Source organism: Tetranychus urticae, chromosome 3, assembly GCF_039701765.1.
Source record: "Tetranychus urticae isolate SD_2017Ah chromosome 3, NJAU_TeUrti_SD_1.0, whole genome shotgun sequence".
NCBI lineage: Eukaryota > Metazoa > Arthropoda > Arachnida > Trombidiformes > Tetranychidae > Tetranychus > Tetranychus urticae.
In genome coordinates, this window is record NC_142960.1 from 345,143 (window position 1) to 361,521 (window position 16,379).

Consider the following 16,379-nt stretch of genomic DNA (forward strand, 5'->3'; position numbering starts at 1 on the left):
TTTGTTTAAGTGGCATTTCCGTTTAGATAGTAGCCTTAATGAATCAAATTAACATTCATTCATCAAGTTGAATCATTATTCTGACTCCTTCCTTTATAATGTATCATCTTACATGATTATCATTCATTGAAATCATTCTAGCATCTCTCATAGACACAATAGATTAACATTAGATTATAACAATAAGATGGTTCATATGTTGCCTTATTAGTGTCGAAATAGTTCATGATCAAGTTTAATGTTACCTTCAATTTGATATCGTTAATTGAGCCTCTGATTTGTTCAAAAATCCAAGTGATCTTCAATCAACTGAATGCCAGTCTTCATTAGTGATCTAAGGTTGAGAGTAATTTTTATTGAGTTAAGATTAATCAAATAATCATTGAGGGTAACTTTACATGTTAACATTCAAGATTTGTATTCAAGTTCCATATCTAGCCTGGTTTTATCCATTCTTGAGTTTTATTGAGATTGTACGAAATCTGTGATTAGCTGATATCATTGTTATTGCTTCTAATTGCGCGATCATGAATCTAAATAAAACAATCTGAAATGTGTCTCTATCAACTGTTAGTATTTCGCTTTTTATGATGCATTCCAAATTTCTAATCAAGATTTAATTTCAAACTATTCATAATATCTGCGGCATTTTAATCAATCTCTTTGTGCTGTAACCTGAAAATTACCAAAAATCCGAGGTTCTTTTGATGTTAGAGCTGCCATCTAGGGATTCAATGTAGAATTAAGTAATTTTTCTTTGGTTTTTTATTCTTGTTTTAACTTATTACTTAATGTTAAACATGGCTTACTGTAAACAAATAGGTAAAGATCGTATTATTATTTCTACTCCCGAAGAATTATCTCAAAAAAGCAATATAAAACTTCCTGAACCAAAACCTGAAGATCGTGAGCCTGGCTTAATCCTACCAAATGGTGAAATTAACTGGAACTGCCCTTGTATCGGAGGAATGGCGTCTGGTCCATGTGCATGGCAATTTCGTGAATCCTTTTCCTGTTTTCGGCAAAGTGAATCAGAGAATCGAGGAATGGAATGTGTAGAGAAATTCGCAGTTTTACAAGATTGTATGTCTAATTACCCAAATTTATATCCCAAAAGAGAAGATGATAGTGAAGAAGATCTCAATGCTGCTATCGGTGTGAACAAAAGTGATCTAGAAAATGCAAGTTGAAATAATTGTTTTCAAGTTAGACTTAATTTTGTAGTTTTGATATAGAATTGCATTTATAGACTGATTGCTTATGCATTATGTTGATTAAAATTTAAAATTGAACCCAAAACTTAAAATTGACTAAAATTGCTTGATAAATAACCTGTATTGTTATTTACACTAAACCGCTTACGATAAAATACCAGATAATGAGAATCAACATTCCCTAAATAAGGAGGAATCAAATCAATTTAATTTTATTCTTGATTTTCCAACAAATAAAACTCAAGAAATTTGCAAAAAAAATTTAGCTTGAATTTGATTTATCAAAGAAGATTGGAAATCATGAAAATAAGCTGCCCGGCGAATAGTGTAAATAGGCTATTTCAAGGTACTCTATCACATATGGTACTTGACTCTATCTTGAAAGCTGCTTTATTTTCTTGTGTCAAAACAAAATTATTTTTCCATTTTTAAATCAGGTCTTCATTTCTTCTGTTACCTTTCCTTGCTATTTTGATTATTAACTTGTTCTTTGTGATATTCTAATTAGTGAGATGAGCTATCAACTTTATCGTAACACCACTCTAGGACACACTCTGCAAGAGAGTCTGGATGAGTTTGTTCAATGCAATCAGATAACCCCACAGTTGGCTCTTAAGATTTTGGTTCAATTTGACAAATCAGTCAATGTTGCTTTGGCTAGTAAAGTTAAAACAAGGTTAACTTTTAAGGTAATATTAGATATTAGACTATATATTCTTAATACCCACGTGCAGTAAAGCTAATGATATCTGTTGATTCTTTTTAGGCTGGCCATCTCAGGACATATCGATTTTGTGACAATGTATGGACCTTAGTGCTAAAAGATGTTGAATTTAGAGAAGCCCAAGAACTGATCAAAGTCGATAATGTAAAAATAGTCGCTTGTGATGGTAAAAGTCCTAATATCAGGGATGAGAGAGATTGAAAAGAGCCATTGTAGCCAGAAAGAGACTAACTACCTAGGTAGAGTTACTGGTTAAACTAACTAATGTGAATCTTTGTAAATAAAGCTTTTCATAAATATCTGATAATTCATTATTTTTAAAATTTTTCATTCTAAACTTCCAATGATGAATTAAAGATCGAATCAAGATAGCAAATAATTGTTACTATGGAAATCATGTATCGTTATTTCATTTTTTAGTTAAATTTTTCAATTGAGTGTTATCTTTGTATAAACTTTTTTCAATGGAATCGACTTCCAAACAGATCCACAGTTATCGTTTGATGCAGTTCTATAGAAACTACTTTTATCAAAATTCAATTGACTCAATTTTCTAGATACACTAATTTAGTCTGTCCGGTAAACTTATTTAAAGAAACATATGTTAAATGACAGTTGAAAGCTGCTCGATTCATTTTGATTTTGACTGAAAAACTAAAAGCCATTCCCATCTTCAAATAAAATCATGATTTCTCGAGTTGACCTTTAATTATTTCTATCGTTTCTTGATTAACACTTGTCATTTAATAACTTCAATAGTAATTAATGACTAACATACAATGTGAAAGTTTCAATTAATTGATTTTTGCTTTTTTCTGGTAAAATAGAAAGGAAAGACAGAAACAGATCGAAAACTAATGATTGATAAATTGTATCTTGTGCAATTAACTAAAATCTGTTTTGATCGGGATTCCCCTTCAACATTAAAAATAAATCACTTCATTTCTACAATCAAAAAGTAGCCATTTTGATAGTAAAATGTTCAAAATATAATCGATAAATTAATTTAAATAAACGAAATGAATCTTATTGATTAAAGCGGTAAACTAATGGTAAAATGTAACAACAATTGTTTTTATACAGTTACACGAGACTGTTAATTATGATTATGGTTGACACACTAATGAAAATTTCAGGGACAACAGACTCATCAATCAGTCAAACTACAATCTAATCCAATGTATACAATTAACAATGATTGTTCAAGTTGACTCTCGTTCAATCTTTTTATTGATTTGAAATAACCTGATGATATTAAAGTAATGAAAAGCAAGACAATGAGTTTTAATGATGAACCAAAAATCAGTGGTTATGATAGATACAAATTGAATAACAATTATAAACATGTAATTGTTAAAGGGTCAAGGTTTTGATTCTAGTTTAATACCAACCTGTTAATCAACATAAACATCATTATGATGGTGATTGACTGGTTGTCTAAACCAATGCTGGTTATCATCATCTCATCATTTCTTGTAATTAACTCTTACATTAGAGATGATTCTTGATTAACCGATTTCTCGATTGTAACCCAAATTTGCTCTAAATAGTCACTAAACTTCATCTGTTCAGATTGTTTAATTTGGATAAAATTATTTACAATCCTTGACTGTTCACTGTTGGTTTAGTTAAAGTCAGCTGATCAAACTTTTATTACATCAATTAATAGAATCAATTGCTTTTTCCATTTCATGTTCCACAAAATAATGTTAACCAGTATTTGGATGGAAATTTTCATCATTTTTATTTCTTCGCTGGATGATTATCATGATGATCAATGAAATGTTACTAAGTTTTGTCTTCAATTCAATTACAACTGTCATTTCATCAACATCTAACTCAATAAATCAACATATTTATAACAAGTGGCTCACTCTGTAATTATATTGCTTATTGATCAAACCCTTATTATTGTTATTATGAGCGTTATTGCTTTCAACGTCAACATTTTTGCTGTCTTCAGCACAAGTAGTGACTCTTTGTCACCATTAGTTTAATTTGTCTGTCAATTGGAAATAATGCAAATATTCATCAAATTCAACTTTTAATTTGTGATTTGTGATGAATAACTAATTATTTTCATTATTTGTATTCAACTGTTTTTAAACCATGGACATTCCATTGAGCTATTTACATATTGATCCAAATAACAATCAAAATCCCAATAATGCTGACAACAACAAACTAACACCAATTCAAAAGTATGTTTCATCTAAATTGTGGTCCAGTAAACGCTCAACAGCAGCAAACAAACAATCATCGGCATCAAATCAGTCAGCCACAATGAAACGTCGTGATCAACATCATTATCAACGTTACCGGTCAGGATCATCATCAGACTCAGCAATTACTCTGTAAGTTGATTGTTGCTCCAAGTTATTCTAGAGGCTAATCCATTAATGTCCTGTGTCCATGTATTGTCTGCTTTATCAGTGACAGTCCAATTGATGATGAATCAACGGAATTAAATCATGTTACATCTGATATTGTTGATGATTTTAATCAGTTGTCATACCATTTCATTACAATGGCTCTTGAAGATGAAGTAAGTTAAGAAGTTAATTCCTCTTTTCCACGTTTTCGTAAAACCTTTATTTATAATAGATAGTTGAGTTTAATCATTTTGCTTACTTCTAATTCAATTAGACATTTCTTCATTCAGATAGATTTAATCAAATGATACCCATAATTAAAGTTCATTGTGATCCTAATCGTTCAGAGTGTAAAGGTTCAGCTAACTGTGATCAATTCGGTTTCATCAAAGAAACAGCCAAAGATGAGAAAGATCAACTGATTGACATGATAAATTCAATCAACAACTATCGAGCCAATAAATTGTGGACCATTGGTTGTGCTAATTTGAAATATCTTATTCGAGAATATGGAGTTCCAAATGAGTTACGATCCCAAGTTTGGATGGCTTTCATCCAGGCAAAATTAGGTCAACAATATGATGTAAGTTTCCTTAATTTGTTTACAATTTAATTATCAAGTCAAAAGTTCGTTGCCGTTCTTGATATGCCAACAATCATACCATAATTTATCTGCACGTCTATTATTCGTTTATCATTGATTGTTGTTAGCTATCACATTTTGGTTTCATTGTAGCCATAAACAGGACAATTAAAAGAGCAATTTCCTTCGATACATGAATCTGTCCAATTATAAGCTCCAACTCTGATAATTATATTGCCTTTGCCAAAAGCTGAGTTCATTTGATTTTGAGTCAAAAGATGGAGCAAACGTGAGTTGTGTTTACCAAAAAGTATAGGATCCGCATGTCGGCATTTCCTATATAGTGACCTTCCAGATCAAGTTGTCTTGTAATCTTGCTCAAGTAGATTCATTGAAACGACCGCTTAGTTGTATGGCTTTAAGTTATACAAGTTGTAAAATTGTTTTCCATTGATATCTCTAGATATAGATCTGTTGAGAAATAGAAAGAAAATTAGTTTCTCCAATAACTAGACTTGAGTTATAAGGGTGAAATTGGAAAGTAATTCAAAGCTGATTTCATGGAGTGTTGTTAGTTCTAATTGGGTTAAATTATACCTTCAAAACAGTTAGATGCTGATCAATCAGCTTGAGAAATAAAGTAAAATTTCTCATCAAAATTAGCATACTGAAATACTTATTCAAATAATGTTTAATCAATTCCTTATGAACTGATATATACTGTATAAACTGTAGAGTATATGAATAAGCATCTTTTCACCAAATTTATAGTCATAGTAATTCAATCACAAACATCAGTCAAATAGGTTTTTGTTTTTCTTGACTTTACCTTCTGAAATAGATTCATCTAGAAATCAATTTGTATTAATTTGTTTCCCAAGTCAATCGTGGATTACCAGGTGTAGACTCGTCCTCCAATTTACGAACCATAAGAAGCCTCCAGAGTTTCATTTCCAAATTTTCTGTTAAACACATGAAAGTCGATTCAAAAAATAACCAAAAAGATCTATTTCATTGATGATACTTACATATTTCAGCCAACTATTCAATTAAAAGACGATTTCCTTCCAGAATAGCCATAAATTGATGAATAAAGTTGAACCAATAATTAAAGCGTCTTGATTTACGATTGACTGAGGTTAATCATTGAGTTAACTGAAGCACATAAATTGAAAAAGACTCCATACATAACAGACAGACATTGAGACAATAGAGGGGTCATCACCTAATTAAGCCTGTGTTAGCTTCAATAACTTTCAGGGCAACTTTAAGTTTACAATTGCAGTTTACAACAAAAGAAGTAAAAGCATAAAAACGAAAACATTTTTTTCTTTTCCTTGTTGGGTGTTGTCCATGTTATGTTTATTTATGGTCAAGCAATCATTGATTATCCCTCATTTTGGGCACCAAAAAGTGACACGAGTCAAGCTCAAGTAAGCTTCCGACATGAAAAGGCAACCTTTTCTTAAAGGAAATGAAATTGATTCACAGGAAATTAGCTTAAAACTCACCCAGAAACTGTATCAAAATGGGTTATTTAATAACAATCTTGATTAATTCACTTAATTGTGTTCACTTTTCCTTTTCCTTGTTTTCTTTGGTTATCAAAATAATCTCATAAGATGGTAACATTACTTCAATTGATTTGTAATAGCATTTAAATGGACTCGGAAATACCTTACCTTAATTTAGGTTTTGTAAATAATAGAGGTAACAGTGGAGGTTAAAGGTTACTCTTGTTAACCTTTGTTATTACCATTAATAACCTTACCTTTGGTTACCTTCCGTCAAGGAGTCACTTTATTTTTAAGGAGTTACTTTTGCTTTGCATAACAAAAAAAACAAGAAGTTATGATAACAGGTAAATCCAATGTAACTAGATAATCAAGTAACTCTGTTGTTCCGGAAATAGATTGGCCTTGTATTATTTTGTTTCCGATCGGAACGGGCTTAACCCGAAATGATGAGGCGTTGTCTTCTTGTAGGTAGATTGTGATGACTCAATTGTGACAATCAAATCTTTGATTGTTTCACCATTTCTCGAGTAAAACCAACTTTCTTGCTTCCAATGTTGATCCAATTCAATCCTAACTACCATAAGTAAGGCAACAATACACAAAATTAAATAATTTAAGTCTCAATTCTTCAATCGCTTCAGTTTTTTGGATTTTCAAAGTTGGTAGTTCAAATAATATAGAAATCAAAATATAAATCATTTCTGCTGAATTCTTGTGAATTTATGCAACTTTATTTGAAGGTAACTCATTAATTGTTTGCCAAGCTAATTTGTCAACTTTGGAACTATTTTCTAGATGATTTGAAAATTAGGGAACCTGATTGAGCTTTTGAGTATTTAATTGTTTTGTTTATCATAGTTTATAGTTAAATCTTTGAGTTTTTGACATTTAAATTCAATAATTTACCAGAAATTGTTATTTTACTTACAATTAAAGCTGTTTACTTGAAAACAAATTCTGTTGATTCCTAACAATCACTAAATCTACTTGATCTTTAACATTTCAAGTATGCAAACAGTAAACAGCAATTAGATTATTGTAATTTTAAGAAAACTGAAACACTCGAATTTGATGATTAAGTTAATTTAATTTAACCAATAAAAGTGAACATGAAAGGTTGGCCGAAGGAAAACCTATGAAAAGTATTTATTTACAATAAAATGTTAACTGTTTACAACAATTGATGAAACGGGATGAAAAGTGACCTGAAAGCGAAGGTGAAGATGAAGAGAAGCAGATGAGACAGAGTAATGTACCAATGTAAATGGGTGCGGTTGTGACAGTGTGAGTATTGAGGCCATCAGGCCATATGAATTTTGGTCTACTGATTGAACTGGGCCATTGTAACTGAAAAGGTAAAGGTAAAAGTCCCGTTTTTGTGAAAGTCCACCTTGAATTGTCCCTCTTTTATATTCACCTCCTCCTCCTCCTCCGTCTCTTTCATCTTTAATCATCTTCTAGGTCGTTCAACTTCAAGATGGTTTCACAGTAAAAAGTGATTCCATTGTGTTATAACGGGCAACACAATATAAATAAAATGTGTATTAATATCTAGAGGAATCCCGTTCGCAGTGGAATGGGATTGACACGCGTCTCCAACACCAACAACCATTGTCCTCATCCTCCGCGTCCTCCTCGTCCCTCTCACTTATCATCTTGCTTATCCTCCTTCGTCCTTGCAAATCGATGATGTTGATGATGATCATAATGAAAGTGGAAAGCAGCCGTCTTTTCATCCTCTTTATTTTCATCTTCATTTTCATCTTTCCTTTCATCATCAGCTTTCTCCATCTTCAGCTTTTGCCCTTTAAAACTTGTCTCAATCACTTTTTAATGCTTTTGTTGGCGGGATCCGTTATTGATAATCAAAAGTGAACTCAAGCTGGAAATGCTTTCATTCACCCGTAGGCCATTCCAGGCCACCAATGATATTATTTTCATTGGTAGTTGCAATTAAATTCAAGCAAATTGCTCTCATTTGAAAAGCTAATTAGCAACTGAAGGAACATAAAAGCTCAGTCTTAACTGTTGGTTAACTGTTATCTGATTTTATTTGATTAAGGAAACGTTCCTTTAATTAATGGTTTTAATGAATTAATGAATGACTCTAATAAACGATCCTAACAAATGGTTATTCCAATGATAATTTTAATTATGATGAATAAAAAACGACTGCAAAAGCCTTTTGTTGGTTACATCAGATTCACTGATGAATGGCAGATTCAAATTGAAATAAAATTTTCTTCTTTTTTCTATTTTTTGAAAAGATTGAAAACTTATTGGGTTTAGCACGTGAAGTAACCCTGAATGGAGCCAATGAATCAATAATCAAACAGATAGACTTGGATGTGACCAGAACCATGCCTGGCCATATTATGTTTTCAACTGCAACCGGAGTAAGTCTATCCCACGATCAATAATGATATCCCATGATAATTGCATGTGTCGATATTCACACGGAATTATGTTTCTCATTTAATTAACCATTTAGTTATCAAAGCTTCGACGGATCCTGATAGCTTATTGTATTCATGTTAATCCATTTGTTGGTTATTGCCAAGCAATGAATTTCATTGCAGCTTTGCTTCTTCTCATCTTTCATGGCAATGAAGCTCAATCATTAATGTAAGCTATTTTTTATCTTTTTTCAAATTCTCATCATTTACTGATTGGTAATTTTCCTCTTCCAGGGGTTTGATTTGCATCATCGATCATTACTTTCCACCAAACTATTTCGACGAACAATTAACAGGTATAATTTAAATTACAATCACAATACAAACAACATTCTAATCTTATCCATTTGAAACAAGGAGCTCGATCAGATCAACTTTTACTTCGCGATTTATTCCAAGAAAGACTGGAATCCGAACAAGACAAAGCTCTATTCAATGGACCACTTTTTGTCCAAATAACCAACTCATTGACACTCAATTGGTTCCTCTCCTTATTTCACAATGCAGTACCTTGGCAGGTAAGTTGATCTAAAGCAACTCAAATGCTGAAGAAACTCACAAAACCTTGGATTAGTTTAGATGCGTGTAACGATTTCATGTGTAACAATCAAAGATGAGGAGAGTTGAGGTCACGATGAGCCGTGCCAAAGTTTAACTGATAAACATCAATTAACATTGGCCAGTCTAGTTGCAGTTTGTTTCAACTTTAACCTTAACAATCTGTCATCTCTTTTCATCTTTCAATCTCAATCATCTTTAATTGTTATTCACTGTTCAATGATATTAAATGGTGAAACAAGGAAAATTTAAATTTAAAAATAGCTTTTATTATCAAAATTGTTTGAAAGGTTTCAAGTAAAAATTTAAATGAAAAAAGTTAAAAATTAAAATTTGATGAAATGATAAACCTTGAGTTAAGGTTTAATTTTTGATGAGATGAAGATTAAAATGACTTAGGAACCTTCAATCAAGACAATAATTTAATTGAAGGAAAAGTGAAAGAAGTTAATTTGACTATAAAATAATTGTCTTTAATTATTTACAATTTAATATGATTCTAGTCGGTAGCATTTGGTTATCATCATTATCATCATTCTCATTATTGTCTTCAAGTTAATCACTTTAATCAGGTTGACCTTAAAGGTCTTTAATTGTTGTTGTCTTTTGTTGCACAAATGATTAGTTGACAGCAAACAGTTAATTCGTAGGAAAAGATTTACAAAATTAATAATCAAGTTGAGACGATCAAAGTTGATCAAAATCAACTGATCGTATTTTACTCTTTAAATCCTTCAGGTCTTGATAAAGTGATAGAGTAATTTCATGAAGTGCTGCTAATTGTGATGTAACTGAACTGAAATTGTGTTTGGTTTCATGTTCAAAGTTGGCTTCTTCCTTCATCAGATCATAGACAAGATGACGAAGATTCTTTCTCGATTTATGTGAATGTTCAGTGTTTTCAGATGTCGATGTTTCATCTTGAATGGTATTCTCGTTGCTATTGGTTTCGCTTGTTGATCGATGTTGTCCTTGATTACTTGATTTGATTAGATTTATTATTTTTAGTTGATTACGAGCAAGAAGTGTGTGATCAGCTCGAAGAGAGTCCACATCTCGAGCAAATTCAGTCTCTTTACGATTGGCTTCTTGTTTGTTTGCATCAATGTGTTGGTTGTAATCACGAGCCATTTCACTCATTTCACGACGAAGTAAATTTATATTGTCAATTAACCATTTTTGAGTGATGAGTAAAGTCCTTTCATGGGATGAAATGGATGATGAAGATGAATGTGAATGATGTGAAGGTAATGAAGATGAAGGTGGTTGTGATGAGGATGTCACTTCGGTTGTTAACTCATTATTGGGTGATGAGAATGAAGATGGAGATGAAATGTCAACAGGAATACATGATCCAAGATGGGAAAACAATGAAAAGATGATGATATTGGACAACACAAATGAAGTGAAATTATTCATTTTCCAGATGAAATGAAACTGGAAACAGTGTTGATAAATGGAAGAATAGAAAAAATTGTTTTTTGGTTATACTGTTTATTAATATTCACACAAACTGTGACACAAACAGAAGATGGAAACTGGTAAATAAACAGAAAATGTAAACTTAAAAGGTAAAATAAAAAGTTAAAGCAACAGAGAGAAGTGAAGTTGTTGTTGAGTGAACGGTGAATGGGCTTAAACTGGCCTTGCAGATGGCTTTGGACGCTCCATATAACAAACTTCACGATAAGAGAAGAAGAAGAAGAGAGAAGAGAAGGAGGAGCGAAATGGAGGATGAAGAAGATGGAGAAAGAGAAGAAGAAAGTAGAAGAGAGAAATACTCTGTTACTTTTTTGATCCCTTGAAGAGGCTAAAAAGGCCTTCAAAATAGAGACCAAAGTTTGTTAAGTTGACGGCTTTTTCATCAGTGGTTTTAACCTCGAGTTTCCCTCTTTTGCTCGGTTCAGTGTCAGTTTAAAAACGGCCAAAAAAGACAGAAGAGAGTGAGAGGGAGAAAGAGAGAGTGGGAGGGATGAAAAGAGAAAGGTGATCAAAATGAAAGACTTGATATTCGCCGGAGTTTTGTTGATCATCCTTTTGATGAGAAGCTGCTGTTGCCTTCATTGCCGTTAAAGATGAAAATAGTAATGAGAGTGGTGATGAAAATGATGAAAATTATAGTCAAGATTATGATGTTGATGTTTAACCAGGGAATTGACTTGCAATAATCAATAAAACACAACAAAATACAGTTTGGGTTTCACTGCTTGTTGATGGTTCAAGTCATTACCTAATCCATGGGTTTTAATTGCACGATAAGTTTAATGATAATGATTGACTTTAACCTTTTTATTGATAGTGAAGTCCATTGAATGGACTGGGCAATTGTCAGTATCATTATTGTTTTGCTTATTACATTTGTCAATGAAACATTCATTGGTCTTTGTTTTCCTGATGTTGTACATGAATCTTTAGACGCGTGCTGCGTGTTTTTTGAAAGGGATAAACTCACTCGTTTATCATCTTACAACACGCGTTGGAGTCTTTTTCATCTTCATCAACCCTCTTACTCTTACTCTTTCATTTCTCTTTCCTTTTTTCCCTTTCTTTTTATTTTCACCTTTAAGGTCAGGTCTTTTCATTGGCATCTGCTTTTCCCTTTACTTTTTGTATCTGCAACACTTTTTAGGTTAAAATTTACCCAAAAATCATTCACTTTTTCCCTTTTCCTCCATTCGATCTGAACCCCTTTGCCCTTTCACCCGTCGGTCACCGTACTTTTGACCCCTTAACTCCTGTTGACCTCGTCTTGTTTCCCGCGAAATCATTAATCCAATTGTGTAATATTGATATGTAATAGTTGAGACATTTGCAGTCCATTCCGGTTGAATGAGGCGAGATTCAGCTGAGACAAAACAAAGGCAAAGCAGATTCGCTTTCGAATTGAAAAATCAGAAACTTCTGTGAAAATTATGATTATCTTTCAATATTTCCTTATCTTTTCCTTACTTTAAAATTACAAATCTTCACAAACACATAACCAAAAATTGAAACAAAATAGACGAGCTTTTGTATCTATTTTGTTGGTTCATTCATTGAAATCGAAATCGAAATTGACTTTTATTTTCCAAACTTAAATATTGTCTATGAAGTAATTACAATGTGTAATGTTAGCGACTAACCAAGAGTTTGGTAATTTTTATGCAATTAAATGGTTTGTTGTACTTATAAGCATGAATTGACTTCCTTAAGAATCAATTGAAATTGGCTTTTCATTGTTGACTCAATATGAATATATTGAAGTTAATCAACGGAAACGACCAATCCTTAGTATATTTTCATAGCTTAACCTTGCCTAAGTTTACTCTTTTCATTACATCTGAATCTATTAATCCTTTAAAAATAGCATCTTAAAAAGTCAACCAAAATTGATAGATCAAAGGCAAAGCTTTTTTAGTCATTTTTTAAGCAAAAACAAGGAAAGTTTATCAACTGTTGAATTGTTTACAATTGATAATGATAAATTCACCTGGAAATATCGTATAATAAATCAGAGATGTCTGTTAATCCCTCATCAACTGAGTAAACATCCAACAATATCAGTTGAAATGTTGAACCGATGAAACAAAAACAATCAACATCACGAAATGAGGGCTTAACGTGCTGAGGATGGTGAAGACGAGCAAAGGATGAAAATGAAGAGACTGAAGATACATCCGGGCGGAAGAGTTCACCTAAATTAACCTTAATCATCTTCCAGGCTATTTTCGAGTTTTTGGGACACAATTTTGGTTCCATTTGTTTCTTACTCTATGATTAGCGTTACCATTACAAGTAATGTACAATTGATTAATAACAGAAGGCATTGAAATGTATTTTATTTAATAACAGTTTTTATACGAAAACAAAATACTCTTGGGATTGAACATTGAAATGGATCATTGATTCAGCCGGCTTTTGTATTAACTTAACCAACAATAATTTTTTCACTTCAATCCTCTCTGTTTGTTACATTAATCAAAAATTGAACAAATGGTTAGAAAATGAATCAACAATCAAATATGTTCACTTGAAATATAAACATATGTGATTCTCAGAGGAAACTGAATGTGATCAAATCAATTCCACTGATCATCCTTCAAACCTAATCGCACTATCAAATTGATTAGCTGTTGAATCAAAATGTTATAAAAAATGGAAATTCTAATCATTTAGAAGAAGAATCAATTTATCCAAATTTCTTGTCAATTGATATTCTTCACCATTAGTCTGTGTCTCTGGTCATCACATATTGGAAATGAAAAGTTGAATGAAAAGATGTTTTCAATTTACTCTTAATATGCCATCTTTTGTTTCAATTGTGGATCAATTAACTTGCAACACTTTAGCGCGTGGCAGATGATAAAAGTATTGATCATCACTGTCATCATCACCATCTTTTATTCCAGTCTTCTAGCAAAGGTTAGCAAAGTTTCAGATAAATAATGGAAGCAAAAAGAGAGTGAAGAAAAGAAGAAAGAGAAGATAAGAAAGAGCACCTGGTAAGTACGAGTAAAGAGATGAATGAAGATGAAGACTAACGCGTGGCACGCGCCTTTGCTTGGTCAAGTCTGTAGTTACTTGTTTCTTAAGGAAACTTTTCAACCAAAACAAGAGCAAAAAAAGGTTCAAAAGTAACCTTGTTTTTGTTACGAGTCTGGTCTACGGGTTCATCTTCTGTTTCTTCTTCTTCTTCTTTTTTTTCTTCTTCTCCTTTTTCTTCACCTCCTACTTTACCTTGAAAAGTGGACATTCACCTGGACAATGGAAAGACGATTCTAAGACACTTTTTAAGAAACTTTGTAAAGACTTGAGACGATCTTTGTACCTTTAAATAGACACGCTTCTTGAAACGCCTTAAGGTTTCAACAGACCTTTGCACTCCTTTATTATTATTAAAATTATATTAATATTGTGCTCTGGTTCATTGATTACTTTAAACAGACCATTTGAAAATATCATCTTGTCTATGAAATAAACTTGAAACTCGTTCATTGTTGGACTGACATCTTTCTTTCCTCTTTAAATGTAGTCCAATCCAAAGCCATTTTAATCTCATTTAAACAAGATAAATTGACCAACTCATCTTCAAATTGTAAACACATGTAATTGCAGTTTATACATTTATAATACTTTCAAGTGTGTTTACAAACCAATTAAATATCAATCTTGAATAAACTGACACGAGTTGCTATTAAGTCATCTTTGACTTGCAAATGTGATTCAATGTAAAGTTAATGATTATAAAAGGAGAAACTGAATTTCCATTGCAATCTATTAATAGCCATCTAAATGTGTTCACAATTATTGATATCACCCTCTGTTCAAGGTTGACATTCAGCTGATAAAATGTATAATATAGATGATGTTGATAATTGATTAATGGGAAATTTTGTTTTCTTTATTCCGACAGATTCGTTTACAGATATTGGATTGTTTTTGGATTGAAGGCGTTAAAGTTTTATTCCGATTCAGCATTGCTCTCATTGAATTGGGCCGTGAAGGCTTGTCTTATCCTTTAAGTGAACTGGCTTCGGGTGAGATCATCAATTCAATCAAAGAAAAATCTCGAAGATGTTACGATATAATTAAACTCAAAAGATTAGCCTTTCGGTCGATTAAAATACCCAAAAGGAAACATTTAGCAGCTCGACGATCATTTTATGTGAAACAAATACTAAATGGTTTAGATGATATTGGATACCAGAGTTCATCATTGAATAGTTTAATCAGCAGTAATGGACCATCAAGCAGTTCAAGTGTATCGCCAGCAGGAAGCAGTCCTGATGAAGAAGGCAGAAAATGGTTGAAACATAAAAACAGCGGTTTGTTGCGAGGATTGAGCATTAATCAAAAGACAGGATCAATAATGGAAGTTGCCATATCAAGTGATAACTCAGTTGTTGTAACAACTGAGGAAAATGGTACAAAAGATGAATTAATTGTGACAACTTTGAACACAATTTATGGTAACAAGGAGAGTGAAATGATGATTAAAAAAGTGGTAATTAAATTGTGCCAGCGACGTCGGTATCATCTATTTGGTGTTGCCAATGATGCCAGTAAGATCTACTTTTATCAGGAGACAGTCAAATTTTTACCTTGCCAGTTGAATGATAAAATCAACATTGTACGAATTAATTATCGGGTGAAATCAGCTTTCCATGATTCATCTCAAAATACAAGCTTTTTTATTGGTTTCAACGGAATTGTCTCCAGAATTGATCATTCCATAGACCAAAGTAACGATGAATCTAAAATGATTGAGACAATCTCATTGGACCAACGCAAATGTACAATACAATCAGCAGCTTATGATCCCATCAGCGGACAATTAGCAATTTATGTCACTTCATCAGGAACCAGTAAACTGTATATATTGGATACATTCACTTTAGATATTTATAACTGTTTATATATTGATCGTCTTAATCATCTTTCATTATCTTCATCATTGATTTTTGCATCGACTTCGGGTCCAAATGATTTGGAAACAATTTATCTGCTCGATGGAACCACAATTAAACAATCACTTGTACAGAACACGGATTCAATTGTAGCAATCAGGTCATTCCTTTGGTCTCCAAATGATTCAATGATGGATCCACAATCAAATCTTCAAGATAATTATTTCCATGATCAACATTCCAAACAATCTTTTTCATTACAAAAATCAACATCATCATCTTCATTATCCTCAGAAGTTGTAAACAATGAATATCAAAATCATCTTCTAATTGTATTATTTAAAACCTGTCGATTGCTTTGCATTCAAGTAACTGATAATAGAATCACTCGAAAGCGAAGTTGTTCTCTTGTGAATTTTACTCCTGAAAAAGCATCCATTGTAAATGTTGAGACGAAATCAGATGAAATTAATGTAACATTGTTTTCACCACAAAATAAATTAACCACTGTTAGTTTGTAATTATTATGGAAAATTTTATCTCCATTCGCGAAAAGCTTAATTTAATTA

At 32.1% G+C, this 16,379-nt stretch overlaps 3 protein-coding genes, 1 long non-coding RNA gene and 1 pseudogene across 5 annotated transcripts; 3 read left to right on the plus strand and 2 right to left on the minus strand.

Annotated features, from left to right (window-relative positions):
• The first annotated feature begins 740 nt into the window (after window positions 1-740).
• LOC107369052 (mitochondrial intermembrane space import and assembly protein 40 pseudogene) lies at window positions 741-1,299 on the plus strand (annotated as a pseudogene). The gene has a single exon (XR_016199651.1). The product of XR_016199651.1 is annotated as a mitochondrial intermembrane space import and assembly protein 40 pseudogene (transcript).
• A 281-nt stretch (window positions 1,300-1,580) lies between these two features.
• Window positions 1,581-2,332, plus strand: LOC107369047 (transcription initiation factor IIA subunit 2). The gene is made up of 2 exons (XM_015936964.3): window positions 1,581-1,903; window positions 1,981-2,332. Exons 1-2 carry the CDS (start codon window positions 1,727-1,729, stop codon window positions 2,137-2,139), a joined length of 336 nt encoding a protein of 111 aa, XP_015792450.1. The 5' UTR covers window positions 1,581-1,726; the 3' UTR covers window positions 2,140-2,332.
• Window positions 2,333-3,601: 1,269 nt separating this feature from the next.
• On the plus strand, window positions 3,602-16,373 carry LOC107369083 (uncharacterized). The gene is made up of 8 exons (XM_015936997.3): window positions 3,602-4,292; window positions 4,372-4,483; window positions 4,585-4,893; window positions 8,678-8,806; window positions 8,902-9,035; window positions 9,101-9,162; window positions 9,224-9,384; window positions 14,817-16,373. The coding sequence occupies exons 1-8, from the start codon at window positions 4,048-4,050 to the stop codon at window positions 16,329-16,331; spliced, it is 2,667 nt and encodes an 888-aa protein (XP_015792483.3). The 5' UTR covers window positions 3,602-4,047; the 3' UTR covers window positions 16,332-16,373.
• Window positions 3,970-6,094, minus strand: LOC107369085 (uncharacterized). The gene is made up of 3 exons (XR_001570252.3): window positions 5,922-6,094; window positions 5,723-5,855; window positions 3,970-5,364 (listed from the first exon to the last, which is right to left on the minus strand). It is a non-coding gene; the product is annotated as an uncharacterized LOC107369085 (long non-coding RNA).
• On the minus strand, window positions 9,674-11,319 carry LOC149093110 (uncharacterized). Its single transcript, XM_089268867.1, has one exon. The coding sequence runs from the start codon at window positions 10,841-10,843 to the stop codon at window positions 10,112-10,114; it is 732 nt and encodes a 243-aa protein (XP_089124993.1). The 5' UTR covers window positions 10,844-11,319; the 3' UTR covers window positions 9,674-10,111.
• Window positions 16,374-16,379: the final 6 nt, after the last annotated feature.